Source organism: Chlorocebus sabaeus, chromosome 11 (assembly GCF_047675955.1).
Source record: "Chlorocebus sabaeus isolate Y175 chromosome 11, mChlSab1.0.hap1, whole genome shotgun sequence".
In the NCBI taxonomy this organism is placed as follows: Eukaryota; Metazoa; Chordata; class Mammalia; order Primates; family Cercopithecidae; genus Chlorocebus; species Chlorocebus sabaeus.
Genome location: NC_132914.1, coordinates 120,577,649 through 120,597,057, shown reverse-complemented (window position 1 = coordinate 120,597,057; position 19,409 = coordinate 120,577,649). Strand labels below are relative to the sequence as shown.

General features: G+C 44.2%; 1 protein-coding gene across 6 annotated transcripts in view; it reads left to right on the top strand.

Moving 5' to 3' along the window:
* The window catches only part of SBNO1 (strawberry notch homolog 1), a 79,350-nt gene that overhangs the window by 17,404 nt on the left and 42,537 nt on the right, over positions 1–19,409 (top strand). For 2 of the 6 annotated variants that reach the window (XM_037995498.2, XM_073021204.1), the window contains exons 3-8: positions 1,380–1,484; positions 3,604–3,916; positions 7,876–7,976; positions 13,551–13,647; positions 15,845–16,005; positions 18,900–19,033. In XM_037995498.2, the coding sequence (XP_037851426.1) occupies positions 1,380–1,484; positions 3,604–3,916; positions 7,876–7,976; positions 13,551–13,647; positions 15,845–16,005; positions 18,900–19,033 (911 nt within the window). The remainder of the gene's footprint in view (positions 1–1,379; positions 1,485–3,603; positions 3,917–7,875; positions 7,977–13,550; positions 13,648–15,844; positions 16,006–18,899; positions 19,034–19,409) is intronic. The other 4 variants (XM_073021202.1, XM_073021201.1, XM_073021200.1 and 1 more) reach the window with 4 other exon arrangements.

The window sequence follows — 19,409 nt, the reverse complement described above, 5'->3', positions numbered from 1 at the left end:
CGGATCACGAGGTCAGAAGATCGAGGCCATCCTGGCTAACACGGTGAAACCCTGTCTCTACTAAAAAATACAAAAAACTAGCCGGGCGAGGTGGCGGGCGCCTGTAGTCCCAGCTACTCGGGAGGCTGAGGCAGGAGAATGGCGTAAACCCAGGAGGTGGAGCTTGCAGTGAGCTGAGATTGCGCCACTGCACTCCAGCCTGGGCGACAGAGCCAGACTCCGTCTCAAAAAAAAAAAAAAAAAAAAAAAAAAAAAGTTAAATAAAATTAGCTGGCCGTAGGTGTGTGTGCTTGATGTCCCAGCTACCCAGGAGGCTGAGGTGGGAGGATCGCTTGAGCTCAGGAGTTTGAGGCTATTGTGAGTTGTTATCGTGCCACTGTACTTTAGCCTGGGTGACAGAGCAAGACCTTGTTTCTGAAAAATAAAAAAATAGACTGGTCCGAGTGCAGTGTTGTTTATAGCTAATTGATCACAGCCAATTACAGATTTCTTTGTTTCTCCTCTACTCCCACCTGACCTTAAAAAAAAAAAAAGACTAAAAAAAAATTTTTTTTTTTGTTTTTGAGACAGAGTCTCACTCTGTCACCCAGACTGGAGTGCAGTGGCACGATCTTGGCTTACTACAACCTCCAACTCTCAGATTCAAGCAATTCTCCTGCCTCAGCCTCCCGAGTAGCTGGGATTACAGGCGCCTGCCGCCACGCCTGGCTAATGTTTTTATGTTTTTGTTTTATTTATATATTTATTTTTTGAAATTGAGTCTCCCTCTGTCGCCTAGGCCAGAATGCAGTGGCGCGATCTCCACTCACTGCAAGCTCTGCCTCCCAGGTTCATGCCATTCTCCTGCCTCAGCCTCCTGAGTAGCTGGGACTACAGGTGCCCACCACTACACTTGGCTGATTTTTTGTATTTTTAATAGATACGGGATTTCACTGTGTCAGCCAGGATGGTCTTGATCTCCTGACCTTGTGATCCACCTGACTTGGCCTCCCAAAGTGCTGGGATTACAGGCGTGAGCTACCATGCCCGGCCAAGCCCAGCTGATTTTTGTATTTTAGTAGAAATGGGGTTTCTCTGTGTTGGCCAGGCTGGTCTCAAACTCCTGACCTCATGATCCACTTGCCTCAGCCTCCCAAAGTGCTGGGATTACAGGCATGAGCCACCACACCCGGCCTACAAAAATGTTTTTAAAAAGGGATTGTTAGTATAGTTTTGTGGAGATCTTGTGCTTGCAGAGATTGTTACATTATATCTGCTGTTAGTGATTTCACCTCCGTTTGAATGTTAAGCTTGATATTTTTTAATAAATGCAAATCTTGTCCTTGAAACAGAATTTACTGCTGTCCTTTATATTTTGTCTGATGTTGTTTTCTCTCTAGTCAGTGCCACTTAGTGCATTAGAACTAGGTTTGGAGACGGAAGCAGCAGTTCCTGTTAAACAAGAACCAGAGACTGTACCTACTCCAGCACTATTAAATGTGAGGGTAAGAATTATTTAGATTTATCCTTACTTCTAAAATAGTTTAGAACTGTAGTGAGAAAACATGGCCAGGTGTGGTGGTTCGCACCTGTAATCTCAGCACTTTGAGAGGCTGAAGTAGGACGATTGCTTGAGTCAAAGAATTCAAGACCAGCTTGAGCAAAATGGCAAGACCCCATCTCTATAAAAGAAGAAACGGGCTGTGCATGGTGGTTCATACCTATAATCCTGGCACTTTGGGAGGCCAAGGTGGATGGATCACTTGAGGTCAGGAGTTCAAGACCAGCCTGGCCAACATGGTGAAACCCCATCTGTATCTCTACTAAAAATACAAAAATTAGCTGGGTGTGGTGGTGCACACCTGTAGTCATAGCTACTTGGGAGGCTGAGGCAGGAGAATCTCATGAACCCAGGAAGTGGAGGTTGCAGTGAGCCGAGACCAAACCACTGCACTCTAGCCTGGGTGACAGAGCAAGACTTCATAGCAAAAAATAAAAAAAAAGAGGTTGGGCGCAGTGGCTCACGCCTGTAATCCCAACACTTTTGGAGGCTGGGGCGGGTGGATCACAAGGTCAGGAGATCGAGACCATCCTGGCTAACGTGGTGAAACCCCGTCTCTACTAAAAATACAAAAAATTAGCTGGGCGTGGTGGCGGGCACCTGTAGTCCCAGCTGCTCGGGAGGCTGAGGCAGGAGAATGGTGTGAACCTGGGAGGCGGAGCTTGCAGTGAGCTGAAATGGAGCCACTGCACTCCAGGCTGGATGACAGAGCGAGACTGTCTCAAAAAAAAATAATAATAATAATAAAAAAATAACCTCTTAGTGTGAAATAGTTTTCTCTCTCTCGTTCTACTTTTTGCCACTTTCCCAATATCCTACCCTTACCTCCTATTTTGTGACACATTTCTTTCGTTCTTGTTTCAATTTTTTTTTTTTTTTTTTTTTTTTGAGATAGAGTCTCACCTTGTTGCCCAGGCTGGAGTGCAGTAGCGCCATCTTGGCTCACTGCAACCTCTGCCTCCCGGGTTCAAGCAATTCTTCTGCTTCAGCTTCCCTAGTCGCTGGGACTGTAAGTGCCCACCACCAGGCCGTGGCTAATTTTTGTATCTTTAATAGAGACAGGGTTTTACCATGTTGGCCAGGCTGGTCTTGAACTCCAGACCTCAGGTAATGTGCCTGCCTCAGGGATTACAGGTGTGAGCCACCGCTCCCAGCCCCACAAAGATATTTTTAAAAACAGATTTGTATGTCAAGATATATAGCATGTTCGTTGATGACAAGTCAAAATACTGAAAAAAAAAATTGTAAATAGTAGACTCTTTATTAAAGACTCATTATTAAAGGAGACATGGAGAAATAGCAAGTAGTGTTGAGGAGGAAAAAGGTGAAAATGTCATCAATCAAGGCATTGGAAACTTTGTTACTAGTCTTTTGGGGAGGTTGGGGTGGGAGGGCGTCTTGCTATTTTGCCAAGGCTGATCTTAAAATCAAGTGAGCCTCCTGTGTCACCCTCCCAAGGAGCTGGAAATGCAGGTGCACACCACTGTGCCTGGCTTAGTTGTATTATTTTCGGTTTGTGTGGGATAGTTCCATTTTATGCTTGCCATCCCTGACAGTTTTAGAAAGGGTTATATTACTACTATATCTTCTTTTCATCAAAGTTGTGCATTTTAACTTGGTAATTTGTAGCTAATCAAATCAGAAATGAAGTACCAATATTTAGGCAAGACTGGGCACAGTGGCTCACGCCTGTAATCCCAGCACTTTAGGAGGTTGAGGTAGGATAATAGCTTGAGTCCAGGAGTTTGAGACCAACCTGAGCAACATAGTGAGACTCTTACCTCTAAAAAAAATTTGCCACGCATTGTGGCTTGCACCTGTAGTCCCAGCTACATGAGAGGTTGAGGTGCAAGAATCACTTGAACCTGCTTGGGCAAGGCTGCAGTGAGCTATGATCACACTTCAGCCTGGGTGACAGAATGAGACTATGTTTCAAAGAAAGAAAAAAGCAATGATAAAAGTACATTTTAGATTTTTAGTTGTTCTTCCAGGTTTATGGATATAAGCTTCATTAGAGAATAAAGCATTTTTCAGTGGTGTATTATTTTTCGTTTTCTGTCTAGCAGCAGCCTCCATCTACTACAACATTTGTGCTGAATCAAATAAATCATCTTCCACCCTTGGGATCTACAATTGTAATGACTAAAACACCACCTGTAACAACCAACAGGCAAACCATCACTTTAACTAAGTTTATCCAGACTACTGCAAGCACACGCCCGTCAGTCTCAGCACCAACAGTACGAAATGCCATGACTTGTGCACCTTCAAAAGACCAAGTTCAGCTGAAGGATCTACTGAAAAATAATAGTCTTAATGAACTCATGAAACTAAAGCCACCTGCTAATATTGCTCAGCCAGTAGCAACAGCAGCTAGTAAGTCTGTTTTCAATAGTATCAACCTTCTCCCTTTGGTAAGGTATGTCAGCGTGTTTGTTAAACCATTTGCTTGAGTTTTTAAAGAACTGGGCATTAAAGGGTGTTTATCTGCATTGTTTTGCATACTTAACAGTCTTTAACACAATTCAAGGGAAGCAAAAGTTTAGATGTCTTGGGTAGAATGTTTAGCTTTGAAGTGAAATACCTGGGATTATCAGGTAGCTACATTAGCAACATGAAATCTTACCAATTTTATATATTATAGGTAGTCAGTTAACATTTTTCTTAATCCTTTACAAATCAGTGCATCTTACACTTTATTTACCTATGACTCATCTGTGGATCTTGTTTGAAAGCAGAATCTGATTCTCAGTAGAGCCCACAATTCTACATTTCTTTTTTCTTTTTTTGGGGTGGACTTTCAGTCTGTCACCCAGACTGGAGTGCAGTGGTACAGTCTCCGCTCACTGCAACCTCCATCTCATGGGGTTCAGGCCATTCTCCTGCCTCCACCTCCCGAGTAGCTGGGATTACAGGAGCATGCCACCACGCCCAGCTAATTTTTGTATTTTTGCTGGAGACGGGGTTTCACTGTGTTGGCCAGGTTGGTCTCAAACTCCTGAGCTCAGGCAGTCTGCCCACCTTAGCCTCCCAAAGTGGTGTTGGGATTACAAGCGTGAGCTACCATGCCCGGCCTGCTTGTGTTTTTCTGAAATAGAGGGCTAAGAGCATTCTAAAAGAATGGGTGATCGTAGCACTTTGGGAGGCTGAGACGGGTAGATCACGAGGTCAGGAGATCGAGACCATCCTGGCGAACACAGTGAAACCCCGTCTCTACTAAAACTACAAAAAACTAGCTGGGCGAGGTGGCGGGTGCCTGTAGTCCCAGCTACTCGGGAGGCTGAGGCAGGAGAATGGCGTAAACCCGGGAGGCGGAGCTTGCAGTGAACTGAGATCCGGCCACTGCACTCCAGCCTGGGCGACAGAGCGAGACTCCGTCTCAAAAAAAAAAAAAAAAAAAAAAAAAAAAGAATGGGTGATAAGTGTTGATAGGAAGATGTAGAACTTTGTCTTAAGTGACAGATGTAATAAAAATTTTCAGATCATCTGGTTTTTATGTTTGGGTGCATACCATTGTGTCCTTGTGGTTGTAGTTTTTTGTTTTTTGGTTTTTGTTTTTTGGTTTTCCTTTCAAGGTCATTGTCCTGAACTGACTGCAACCTGGCAGTGAGATGCAAGTTGGGAAATCATTTTAGCTGTCTTAGGACTGATTCCATTTTCTGCTGTGGAGTGCAGCGCTGTGACCTTGACCTGGCTGAGGTGCAGGGCAGCTTCTGGAATCACTTGCAAGGGATTTGGGGATGGTCGACAGTTGGAGGAAGATGCTTCTCGTTGGGGTCTTTGGATTTAATGAGGAAGCCTGCTTCTTGTATGAATGGCTTCCTCACATCAGCATATGCCATCGTAACTTAAAGGAGTGGATGTATGCTATTGTGAGGGAAGAATTTAGAGACCAAAACAGAAAACAGGATGGATTTGGAGCTGGCTGAACAAGATACCTAGTACAGTAAATTCTCCCATATTTAAGGTAATGATTTTTAAAAGACAAATGCAGGCATTTATAAGGCTGCACAGCAAGACTGTCCTTGTATGGAAGCCTGAGAAACTGTCGAGCTAGATCAGGACTAAGAAACAAAGATGGGCTGGGCACGGTGGCTCATGCCTGTAATCGCAGCATGTTTGGAGCCCGAGGTGGGTGGATCATGAGGTCAGGGGTTCAAGACCAGCCTGGCCAAGATGGTGAAACCCCATCTCTACTAAAAATACAAAAATTAGCTGGGCATGGTGACAGGCGTCTGTAATCTCAGCTACTTGGGAGGCTGAGGCAGGGAATTGCTTGAACCCAGGAGGCAGAGGTTGCAGTGAGCTGAGATGGCGCCATTGTACTCCCGCCTGGGCAACAGAGCAAGACTCTGTCTCAAAAAAAAAAAAGATGGTAAGTGAACGCTGAAGATAAAGTTTTTTGTTGTAGGAGGTAGTCCTCTTTTTACTGAAGGGGAAAAACATTGAAAATATGGAACTGCAGAAAGCAAGGGTGTTGCATGTTCTACCTCTTTTCTGTGTGGTTATTACCCCTTTGGATTTCTAACCTGTCACTTTCTCTGGTCTTTAAACTAGGAGCTGATCACTGGCCCTTTCACAATTATAATAAACAAATCATGCCCCCAAATATCATCTCTGTTCTAGTCTCCTTGTTTTGTTAATACTTTATTTTTATTTTTATTTTTTTTTGTGAGACGGAGTCTCATTCCATCGCCCAGGCTGGAGTGCAATGACATGATCGGCTCACTGTAATCTCTGCCTCTTGAGTTAAAGTGATTCTCCTGCTTCAACCTCCCGAATAGCTGGGATTACAGGCATGAGCCACCAAGCCTGGCTATGTTTAGTAGAGACGGGGTTTCACCACGTTGGCCATGCTGGTCTTGAACTCCTGACCTTAAGTGATCAGCCCACCTTGGCCTCCCAAAGTTCTGGGATTACAGGCGTGAGCCACCGCATCTGTCCCTTGAATACTTGAATTAGTTGTACTCATTTTAGAGTCCAAGTGATAGTCCTCCCAAATACTCTTCATCTTTTGCTAGAACAGATGAAATGCTGATCAGCCCTCCTGGTGTTAGCACTCTCTTCCCTAAAGGCAGTGATTTCCACACATCTATCTCAAGAATTCCCGGTACTGTGGGGACTTCAGGGATCCTTGGAGGCTGAAGGGTGGTTCCAGGGGTTCTGGACTGGATATCCCCACCCCTATTCAGTCAAGCAGCTCTGATGATTGATAAGTGGATTTTGAGATTTTATTGCTATATTTAAAAGAGTTTGAAAACCAGTGGTATAGAAGAAGAAAGTTCATTGTTTGGATCTTTACTCTGGGAGCAGGAGAAAGTAAGGAGTTCCAAAATTGATTTTTCTTCTTCTAGAAATAATTATTTTGCCTTGAAAATTAGCAAGAACCACCAGATCACATGAAATTGATTCCTTTTGGGTGATAACCCCAGGTTTTGGGTTTTCTTGGTTTTCTTTTCTGTCTTTTTTTGAGATGGAGTCTTGCTCTGTCGCCCAGGCTGGAGTGCTGTGGCGTGATCTCGGCTCAGTGCAGGCTCTGCCTCATAGTTTCACGCCATTCTCCTGCCTCAGCCTCCCGAGTAGCTGGGACTACAGGCACCTGCCACCACGCCCGGCTAATTTTTTTTTGTATTTTCATTTTTTAATATTTATTTGTTTATTTATTTTTTGAGACAGAGTTTTGCTCTCGTTGCCCAGACTGGAGTACAGTGGTGCAATCTCCTGCCCACTGCAGCCTCCGCCTCCCGAGTTCAAGCAGTTCTCTGCCTCAGCCTCCCGAGTAGCTGGGATTATGAGCATGTGCCACCATGCCTGGCTAATTTTGTATTTTTAGTAGAGACGGAGTTTCTCCATGTTGGTCAGGCTGGTCTTGAACTCCCAACCTCAGGTGATCCACCACCTCGGCCTCCCAAAGTGCTGGGATTACAGGCGTGAGCCACCTCTCCTAGCCCCCCTTTTTTTTTTTTTTTTTTTTTTGAAACGGGGTCTCGCCTTGTCGCCCAGGCTAAAGTCCAGTGGCGCTGTCTCAGCTCACTGCAAGCTCTGCCTCCTGGGTTCACGCCGTTCTCCTGCCTCAGCCTCCTGAGTAGCTAGGACTACAGGCGCCCGCCACCACACTCAGCTTGTTTCTGTATTTTTAGTAGAGAGTGGGTTTCACTATCTTCGCCAGGCTGGTCTTGAACTCTTGACCTTGTTATCCACCTGCCTCAGTGTCCCAAAGTGCTGGGATTACAGGCGTGAGCCGCTGCACTGGCCTTAAACTTCTGGATTTTTAAATAATGGGAAAATAAGTTCAGAATTTTCTTCTAAATGTAAATTGACTTTTTCCTCCTTAGCTGATGTAAGCAATGGTACAGTAAAGAAAGAATCTTCTAATAAAGAAGGAGCTAGAATGTGGATAAACGACATGAAAATGAGGAGTTTTTCCCCAACCATGGTGAGTTTCAAATACCTGTGTCTTTATTTTTGTGTAGTATGAGAGTGTACTCAACTAAAAGTGTTCTATATGGAACAACCCTCAGAAAGCTGTTTTTGGGTTGGGGAGAAGCTATGCAGGCATGGAAACTAATGGCTGCACTTAAACCTTGCTGGAATAATATAGATACTAACCAGGGTGGTTAAAACTTGCAGATTTGATGGAGTGTGGCACTAACACGCAGTACTGATATCTTATTGTTAAAAATCTCATCTGGGCCGGGCGCGGTGGCTCAAGCCTGTAATCCCAGCACTTTGGGAGGCCGAGACGGGCAGATCACGAGGTCAGGAGATCGAGACCATCCTGGCTAACACGGTGAAACCCCGTCTCTACTAAAAATACAAAAAACTAGCCGGGCGAGGTGGCGGGCGCCTGTAGTCCCAGCTACTCGGGAGGCTGAGGCAGGAGAATGGCGTAAACCCGGGAGGCGGAGCTTGCAGTGAGCTGAGATCCGGCCACTGCAGTCCAGCCCGGGCTATAGAGCAAGACTCCGTCTCAAAAAAAAAAAAAAAAAAAAAAAAAAAAATCTCATCTGAACAGACAAAAAGACAATGTGGGGTTAACCAAAAGTAATTGATAACTGTTCATTTTAGGATCGAACTTGAATAGATAGCTCATAATGCACTGACAGATCATATAATGATGTGGTATCAGTAATTCTTTATTTTGAGACAGAATCTCATTCTTATCGCACAGGCTGGAGTGCAGTGGTGCTGTCCTGGCTCACTGCAACCTCCGCCTCCCAGATTCAAGCGATTCTCCCACCTCAGCCTTTCGAGTAGCTGGGATTACAGGCGTGTGCCACCATGCCTGGCTAATTTTTGTGTTTTTGGTAGAAATGGGGTTTCACCATGTTGGCCAGGTGGTCTCGAACTCTTGACCTCAGGTTATCTGCCTGCCTCAGCCTCCGAAAATGCTGAGATTACAGGCGTGAGCCACTGCACTTGATCTGGTTATAATTCTCTTTTTTTTTTTTTTTTTTTTTGAGACGGAGTCTGGCTCTGTTGCCCAGGCTGGAGTGCAGTGGCCGGATCTCAGCTCATTGCAAGCTCCGCCTCCCGGGTTTACACCATTCTCCTGCCTCAGCCTCCCGAGTAGCTGGGACTACAGGCGCCCGCCACCTCGCCCGGCTATTTTTTTGTTTTTTTTTAGTAGAGACGGGGTTTCACCGTGTTAGCCAGGATGGTCTCGATCTCCAGACCTCGTGATCTGCCTGTCATGGCCTCCGAAAGTACTGGGACTACAGGCTTGAGCCACCGCGCCTGGCCTATAATTCTTTTTTTTTTTTTTGAGACGGAGTCTGGCTCTGTCGCCCAGGCTGGAGTGCAGTGGCCGGATCTCAGCTCACTGCAAGCTCCGCCTCCCGGGTTCACGCCATTCTCCTGCCTCAGCCTCCCGAGTAGCTGGGACTACAGGCGCCCGCCACCTCGCCCGGCTAGTTTTTTGTATTTTTAGTAGAGACGGGGTTTCACCGTGTTAGCCAGGATGGTCTCGATCTCCTGACCTCATGATCCGCCCGTCTCGGCCTCCCAAAGTGCTGGGATTACAGGCTTGAGCCACCGCGCCCGGCCTCTGGCCTATAATTCTTAACATTTTGAAAATGCTCGGCCGGGCACGGTGGCTCACACCTGTAATCCTAGCACTTTGGGAGGCCGAGGCAGGCGCATCATGAGGTCAGGAGATCAAGACCATCCTGGCTAACACGGTGAAACCCCGTCTCTACTAAAAAAATACAAAAAAAATTAGCCAGGCGTGGTGGCGGGTGCTTGTAGTCCCAGCTACTCGGGAGGCTGAAGCAGGAGAATGGCGTGGACCCGGAAGGCAGAGCATGCAGTGAGCCAAGACCAAGCCACTGCACTCCAGCCTGAGCGATGGAGCAAGACTCCGTCTCAAAAAAAAAAGAAAATGCTGTATACTTTGGATCAGTTGATTCCATACGTTTATGTAATAAATTCTCCACGTATAACATTGTTAATATGTAGTAGGTTTCTACACGAAGTATATTTTTATTACATTATTCTACTTTCAATAAACAAAATTGGACAACCATCTGGATTAAGTAGTAGTAATGAAAAGTACATCAAAAGATACAGTGTACTCACAATAAAGGTTAAGAATTTGGAGGAACAGGTGACCTTCATGAACTCTAGTGGCTTGGTGGACTTTATGGAGGAGTAATGGAGCTTGGGTTTTGAGTATGACGAGTCTTTGAGGTGGGATTTTAGGAAGGGAGCTAAAGGATTAATAGGCACAGAGGAGGTAGTGACTATGTGCTTTGGTGAAAATAAGCCAGGAAGCTTAGCTTGTAGAAAGAAATGGGAAAAGTAGGTCTGGGCTCCATGGAGGGTCCTGAATTGAGGTTTTTTGTTGTTGTTGTTGTTTGTTTTGATTTGTTTTGAGATGGAGTCTTGCTCTGTTGCCCAGGCTGGAGTGTAGTGGTGTGATCTTGGCTCACTGCAACCTCTGCCTCCCAGGTTCAAGCGATTCTTCTGCCTCAGCCTCCTGAGTAGCTGGGATTACAGGTGCCTGCCACCAGGCCTGGCTAATTTTTGTGTTTTTAGTAGAGACAGGGTTTTACCACATTGGCCAGACTGGTCTCGAATTCCTGACCTCAAGTGGTCCCTCCATCTCAGCCTCTCAAAGTGCTGGGAGGCCAAGGTGTCCTGTGCTGAATTGAGTTTGAAGGACTTTGGACTTAGTCTAGCACCACTGAGCCGTAGAGATGTTAGTGATTCAGGAGAAGTTGGGGTGCAGACTCAGTAAGGGGATAGGGAAGACAGATTCGGGATGAGTAGGAGTAGGCAAAAGAGATATGTTGGAAAGTTGGTTAACGTAAAGGGGAAGTAAAAAGGGGTGTACTAGAGACCTCGCAGAGGGGATTGGAAAAGGGAGAGGGGAAAGGGAAAAAAGAGATGACTGTACAATAACGATACCAAAATAATTTTGGGACTTGGTTCTGGAATATGGAATTGGAGACAATACAGCACGCTGTAGCTGAGGTTTTGAATGGGGACCAGGAGAACAATAGTGCCACTGGCAGTACCCAGTTTACTTAGTGATTGTCTACCAACAGCACTTGGAAGGTGATTTTTGGAAACTAAGAATGCATATTTCTTCAAGAAATGTTTTATGTGGTTCTCACCATTTCCATTTCAGTCCATTATATGCTATAAGTTTTTTATTGGCCTAGCAGTTAAGTAACATCTCAGAGAGACTGCAGACTGATAGCCCATGAACCAAACTAGTCGACAAGTGTGTGTGTGTGTGTGTGTGTGTGTGTGTGTGTGTGTGTGTGTGTGTGTTTTAAGATGGTGTCTTGCTATGTCACCCAGGCTGGAGGTCAGTGGCACGATCTCAGCTCACTGCAACCTCTGCCTCCCAGGTTTAAGTGATTGTCCTGCCTCAGCCTCCTGAGCAGCTGGGATTACAGGCGGTCCCCCTACTTCCTCCCTGCCATACCCAGATAATTTTTGTATTTTTTATTTTATTTATTTATTTATTTTTAGATGGAGTCTCACTCTTATCACACAGGCTGGAGTGCATTGGTGCGGTCTTGGCTCGCTGCATCCTCCGCTTCCCGGGTTCAAGCAGTTCTCTGCCTCAGCCTCCCAAGTAGCTGGGATTACAGGCGCCTGCCACTATGCCCTGCTAATTTTTTTTTTTGGATTTTTTTAGTAGAGACAGGGTTTCACCATCTTGGCCAGGCTGGTCTTAAACTCCTGACCTCGTGATTCACTCGCCTCGGCCTCCTAAAGTGCTGGGATTTCAGGCGTGAGGCACCGCCTGGCCCTTATGTTTTAGTAGAGATGGGGTTTTGCCATGTTGGCCAGGCTGGTCTTGAACTCCTGACCTCAGGTGATCCGCCCGCCCCTGCCACCCAAGTGCTGGGATTACAGGCGTGAGCCACCGCACCCGGGCAAAGATTTCCCAGGTACCATGGTCTCCCTCATCTGAGTTATCTGTTTGACCTGAATTTGATGTCAGTTGCCATCTCACATGCACCTGGCTTCAAGGTGTTACTTGTTTGTTCCCTGGATATAGTGGTCCTTCAGTGTTACCAACTTATCCTTCAGTTATTCAGTTATTATCAATTTTATGATGATTTTTAAAAACTCTAGGTAGAAGAATAAAGGATGGAGGGAGAAAGGAGGCTGTTTATCTTAGCATAGAATACATTTCTATTTTATAAACGAGGACAGGGTTAGATGATTGGAGTGGAGAGGACCCAGAATTTAGGTAATTTGCCTAAATTAAAAACAGACTACACAGTTATAACAGCAGAATTGGGATTCAAATCTGTTCCTTTGGCCAGTCCTATTTTGCCTCAAATTTCTGAAATTGAGTTTTATTTTAGCGTAATTTCTAAGAACATTCCAAGTTCTTAGATTTTATCTAAAGACTCCATAGGTTAATGTTGATTGGATGGTTATGTCTCACCTCTTCCATTTTACATTTATTATCTATTTGCAACCATATTCTGCTCTAGATTCTGAAGTAAATGAAAAAAGAGCCTGTCCTTAACTTTTAATGCTGTCTTGATCTTGCCTTAATTTGTCTTAACCTGTAGGTTTTTGTTCTCTTCCCTTGGCATACTGAGTTTCCCAATAGTTTCTTTATATTCTTCCCTGGACAAGTGCGTGCTGATAAACAATTGCCTAAGGATTGTACTGGTAATGAAAAGTCGCTTGTTCCGGATCTTCCTTTATTCCTTTATGATCCTGTAGAGGAAAAATCGGGAAACATAACAGTGGTGACCATTCACTTGGTTTGCCGAGGACAGTCTGGGTTTCCTTCTGTTTTCTCAGTGTAATCCTCAGTAGCTCCCCAACTCAAATGTGCCAGGGTTTGGAGAATAAATTATGTGGCCATCTTATATATGATTATGATTGCACCTGTGGCGACACAGAAGTCTGAAGTAAATTTTTCTGTTCTTCATAAGAGCCTTTAAAATAAACTCCAGTCTTCTGGGGTTTTGGTTTTAGGATATGCGAGAAAGCAGACAAATAGAAGTGAACTGAGAAGAAGGTGGGATGTGAGACTGAGAGGTCCTGCTTGTGGTCTCTTTGGAGCCAAAGATTTGGGGCCAAAGGATGCAGAGTCCTTTGGGGCCCATCCACCTTTGCTAGGATTCACTCCAGTTCTGCACTAGGAAGAGCCAGGCACACTGCTTGCTCTTTCTCCTGGAACTAGAATGAAGGTGAAGTCTGAGTGCAGAGAGAGTTCTGGGAATCAAGGAGGGATGGTAGGCAGAATTGAAGGGGAAAGCAGCTTGACATGATGGTGGCCGGAAGGACATGGAGTCTTGTGGTGACCCATTTGTGGGTAAGAGATAGAGTAGGTCCTCATTGTCTGTGCTCATTATTGGAGAAGCAGGAAAGCCACGAAGTGTGGCCCAGATTTTAGGGAGTATTAAGGTGGCGCGTCATGTTTACATGATGGAAAATCGTAGGTGTTCCTACAAGAGAGTTTTTCTGTGTGTTGGCTGGGCATCTGGTCCCTGGATTTGGGATTGATTGTACTCTTTCTGTGTTACAGAAGGTTCCTGTTGTAAAAGAAGATGATGAACCAGAGGAAGAAGATGAAGAAGAAATGGGTCATGCAGAAACCTATGCAGAATACATGCCAATAAAATGTATGTCTTCGGGATTTGTCAGTTACTTATATCAAAGCTTTACTGTGGTTTCTTTGCTTTTGTTTTGTTTTGTTTTGTTTTTTTCCATATAAATTTAGAATCTTTTTAGGTCGGAGTCTTTTAAAACCGAAACTAAAGAAGCTTGGATTTTATTTTAAGTTAATTTTGTTCGTAGGAGTAGTGATTATAAAAATCAAAGGTAATTGTAAAGATATATAAAGCTAAGATACATATTTAATACAACTTGTCTAAAATTGTTAAAACATTGAAATTATAAAAATAATTGTGCTATTTGAATTCCATAGTTTTTAATTAACTTTGTTTCTCCCTTTTGTATAACCATGATTCTTTTTTTTAGCAGCCACTATATGAAGTTGAAAATTAGGTTTTTAGTATTTGCATAAAATTTTCACTTTTTCGTTATAGGAAACAAATCTGTGTCTAGAATTTGTCTTTCGTGTAGTCTTGGTTTCTATAAAAAGCCACTAATAATACCATTTGAATTGAACTACAATTCTTTTTTTATGAACTACTCATAGAATCCAAGATTCCATCCTTTTCTGGTCACCTATAATGAATTTTAGGGGTCCTGTCTGAACTTCTGTGTTTTTTTATTCCAATAATCGTTTTGCAAAAGGATTGAAAGAGTTTATGGCCCTTTTAAAGCCAGAGGGCAGCAAACTCGATCTGGACCAATCCCTGTTTTATAGTAAGTAAAGTTTTATCGTAACAGGCATGATTATTGGTTTACATATTATCTATGGCTGCGTTGACACTACAACAGCAATGTTAAGTAGTTGTACAAGAGACAGGATGGCCTAAAATGGCAAAATCATTCTCAGACCCTTTACAGAAAAAGTTCCCTGGTCATTATTTTAATGTATTCATGTTGTACATTTTGGGGACTTGGTTGTTTAATTTTATAGCCAAGTTTGTCTTTCAAATAAGTTTCAAAGTAAAATATATTATTGTTTTTAAGGCGGGGTCTGGCTTTTTACTCATCTGGAGTGCAGTGGCATGGTCTCTCCTCACTGCAACCTCCACCTCCCGGGATCCCTCCTGGATTCAAGCAATTCTCATGCCTCAGTCTCCTGAGTAGCTAGGATTACAGGCATGCACCACCATACCTGGCTGATTTTTGTGTTTTTAGTAGAGATGGGGTTTCACCGTGTTGGCCAGGCTGGTCTCGAATGCCTGACCTCAGGAGATCTGCCCACCTTGGCTTCCCAAAGTGCTGGGATTACAGACGTGAGCCACCACACCCAGCCAGGCAGTGGCGCAATCTTAGCTCTCTGCAGCCTCAGCCTTCAAGGCTCAAGCAATCCTCCCGCCTCAGCCTCCTGAGTAGCTCAGACCACAAGTCCCACCACCATGCCCAGCTAATTTTTGGATTTTAATTGTAGAGATGAAGGTCTCACTATGTTGGGAGGCTGGTCTTAAACTCTTGGCCTCAAATGATACTCCTGCTTTGGCCTCCCAAAGTGCTGAGATTATAAGCATGAGCCTTCGTGCCTAGCCTCAAAGTATAATTATATTGCAAACTTTTGTTTTACTGAGTGAAGGATTGAAGTAACAGAACTCCTTAATCTGGCGTTATGTTCTGTTACTACTAGAGAGCCTGCTGGTATGAACCAAGTTGGTGTTTTTTTAGATCTTTTTTTATCAGCAAATCTCTATTTTATTTTATTTATTATTTAAGTTTATTTATTTATTTTTTGAGACAGAGGCTCACTCCACTCAGGCTGGAGTGCAGTGGCGCAGTCTTGGCCCATTGCAACCTCCGTCTCCTGGGTTCAAGCAATTCTCGTTCCTCAGCCTCCTGAGTAGCTGGAATTACAGGCGTGTGCCAACATGCCCAGCTAATTTTTGTATTTTTAGTAGCGACAGGGTTTTGCTATGTTGGCCAGGCTAGTCTTGAACGCCTGACCTCAAGTGATCCCTTGGCCTCCTAAAGTGCTAGGATTACAGGCGTGAGCCACCCACCTGGCCCAAATCTCTATTTTAACCATATGTAGTTGATAAATTATTTTAGTCAAATATAGATACTACTTTATCATCAGTGACTTTTTATAGAAGCCCAGAGTGAATACTTTTTATTTTGTTTGTCATAAGAAAAACATTAAAATATCTTATAATGAAACTAGAAATGTTATTACTTAGAATAATTAAAATATTTTGTTTTTACATTTTTGTTTAGTAAAAATTGGCTTGCGTCATCCGGATGCTGTAGTGGAAACTAGCTCTTTATCCAGTGTTACTCCTCCTGATGTTTGGTACAAAACATCCATTTCTGAGGAAACCATTGATAATGGCTGGTTATCAGCATTGCAGCTTGAGGCAATTACATATGCAGCCCAGGTAAGCAATAATATTTCATAATTAATACAATAATTATTTTATCCTATTCCATATAACATAGTTGTTTCAATCTAAAGGTAACTTTTCCTTGTATGAAAACCCTGTAAATGTGATTTTTATGAAAGTTTAGTGTGTTGGAAAATTAAATTTAGAAATGTAGAAGAGATACAGGTAGTGCATTTCCAGTGGAAATGGCAAATGTTATAACTTTCTTGGAATTTACTGAGAGTATCTATTAAAATTAAAAATAAGGGCCAGGCATGGTGGCTTACGCCTGTAATCCCAGCACTTTGTGAGGCCGAGGTGGGCGGATCATGAGGTCAGGAGACGAGACCATCCTGGCTAACACAGTGAAACCCCGTCTCTACTAAAAATACAAAAAAATTAGCAGGACGTGGTGGCGGGTGCCTGTAGTCCCAGCTACTTGGGAGGCTGAGGCAGGAGAATGGCTTGAACCTTGGAGGCGGAGCTTTTAGTGAGCCGAGATGGCGCCACAGCACTCCAGCCTAGGCGACAGAGCGAGACTCTGTCTCAAAAAAAAAAAAAAAAAAAAAGTATATCGACCAGGCGCAGTGGCTCATTTCTGCAATCCCAGCACTTTGGGAGGCTGAGCTGGGTGCTTGAGCCCAGGAGTTCAGGACCAGTCTGGGTAACATGGTGAAACATCATGTCTACTAAAAATACAAAAAATTAGCTGAGTGTAGTGGCATGCGCCTATAGTCCCAGTTTCTCGGGAGGCTGAGGTAGGGGAATCACCTCAGCCAGGGAAGTCGAGGCTGCAATAAGCTGTGATCTTGTCACTCCAGCCTGGGTGATGGGAACAAGACCCTGTCTCAAAAAAAAAAAAAAAAAAATTATATCTATGTGTGTGTGTGTGTGTGTATATATTCCCATTCCTAGGAGTGTGTTGGCTAGAACTGTAGATAAGAACATATGCAGAATGATATTTGTTGTACCTTTGGTCCCCCCAGCTGGAAAAGATTTGAGATCCACATTGTTGGGGGGTGATTGCATAAACTGTGATATTATTGGACTGTGGGGTGTTGTGTGGGCTTTTAAAATGGTGTGAGGTAGAGTTAAACAGTTGTCTTGAAGTGATTTCAGTCATATTCCATATCTGTAAAATAAGTAATGACCAAAATAGCCATTTATCCTCCATATTTTGTGTGATACAAAACTTTTAATTTGGCTGGGCATGGTGGCTCACGCCTGTAATCCCAGCTTTTTTTTTTTTTTTTTGAGACGGAGTCTCGCTGTGTCACCCAGGCTGGAGTGCAGTGGTGCAATCTAGGCTCACTGAAGCCTCTGCCTCCCACACCTGGCTAATTTTTTCTACTTTTAGTGGAGATGGGGTTTCACCATGTTAGCCAGGATGGTCTCGATTTCCTGACCTCATGATCCACCCACCTCAGCCTCCCAAAGTGCTGGGATTACAGGCGTGAGCCACGGTGCCCAGCCCAGTCCCAGCAGTTTGGGAGGCCGAGTCAGTTGTGTCATCCTGAGGTCAGGAGTTTGAGACCAGCCTGGCCAACGTGGTGAAACCCTGTCTCTACCAAAAATACAAAAATTAGCCAGGCATGGTGGTGCACACCTGTAATCCCAGCTACTCGGGAACCTAAGGAGAGTCGCGTAAATCCAGGATGTGGAGGTTGCAGTGAGCTGAGACTGTCTCAAAAAAAAAAAAAAAAACCACTGGCCAGGTGTGGTGGCTCACGCCTATAATCCCAGCACTTTGGAAGGCTGAGACGGGTGGGTCAGGAGTTTGAGAACAGCCTGGCCAACATGGTGAAACCCCGTCTCTACTTAAAATACAAAACTAGCCATGCGTGGTGGCACATACCTGTAATCCCAGCTACTTGGGAGGCTGAGGCAGGAGAATTGCTTGAACTCAGGAGGCGGAAGTTGCAGTGAGCCGAAATTGTGCCATTGCACTCCAGCCTGGGCAACAAGAGCAAAACTCTTGTCTCCAAAAAAAAAAAACTTTCTATTTGATTCTGCAAGTGTTGATGAGGGGAGTAGGTGGGCTCACCAGTTGGTTAACTTTAGTTACCTGATGCATGGGAGAGTAGCAGGAAATAATATACAGTAAATATGTAGAAAGTATCCACATTAAGCTGAGCGCGGTGGCTCATGCCTGTAATGCCAGCACTTTGGGAGGCTGAGGTGTGCGCATCATGAGGTCGGGAAATCGAGACCATCCTGGTCAACACAGTGAAACCCGTCTACTAAAGATACAAAAAATTAGCTGGACGTGGTGGCGCCTGCCTGTCATCCCAGATACTCAGGAGGCTGAGGCAGGAAAATAGCTTTAGTAGGGAGTCGGAGGTTGCAGTGAGCCAAGATTATACCTGGTGACAGAGCGAGACTTCATCTCAAAAAAAGAAAAGAAAAAAGAAAGTATCCACATTAAAAGCCAAAACTTTGAAATTTGGCCGGACATGGTGGCTCACGCCTGTAATCCCAGCACTTTGGGAGGCTGAGGCGGGTGGATCACAAGGTCAGGAGATCGAGACCATCCTGGCTAACGTGGTGAAACCCCGTCTCTACTAAAAATACAAAAAATTAGCCAGATGTGGTGGCGGGTGCCTGTAGCCCCAGCTACTCAGGAGGCTGAGGCAGGAGAATGGCGTGAACCCGGAAGGCGGAGCTTGCAGTGAGCCGAGATTGCGCCACTGCACTCCAGCCTGGGCGACAGAGCAAGACTCTATCTCAAAAAAAAAAAAAAAAAAAAATCCAAAACTATGAAATTTATGTAAAAACAAAGTCACAAAATATATATACAAAACAAAAAACAGATAACATCAATATACTTCTATTCCTAAAAACAGTGTATGAAAGATTGATCACCAAAATATCTGAAGGATTATATTAATTACCAGCTTTTTGTTTTTCAGCAACATGAAACTTTCCTACCTAATGGAGATCGTGCTGGCTTCTTAATAGGTGATGGTGCTGGTGTAGGAAAAGGAAGGACGATAGCAGGAATCATCTATGAAAATTATTTGTTGAGTAGAAAACGAGCATTGTGGTAAGTGTTTAAAAACTGGCTCTGGGCTGGGCGTGGCCGATCACGAGGTCAGGAGATCGAGACCATCCTGGCTAACAACAGTGAAACTCCATCTCTACTAAAAATACAAAAAATTAGCTAAGCGTCATGGTTGGTGCCTGTAGTCCCAGCTCCTCGGGAGGCTGAGGCAGGAGAATGGCGTGAATCCGGGAGGCAGAGTTTGCAGTGAGCTGAGATCTCGCCACTGCACTCCAGCCTGGGTGACAGAGTGAGACACCATCTCAAAAAGAAAAAAGAAAAAAAAAAACTGGCTGTGGAAGCTTTTTTTAGTGAATAATTACTTTAGCACGTGGGGATGGGATCCCCCTTCCCCTCAAGACAGAGTCTTTGTCACCCA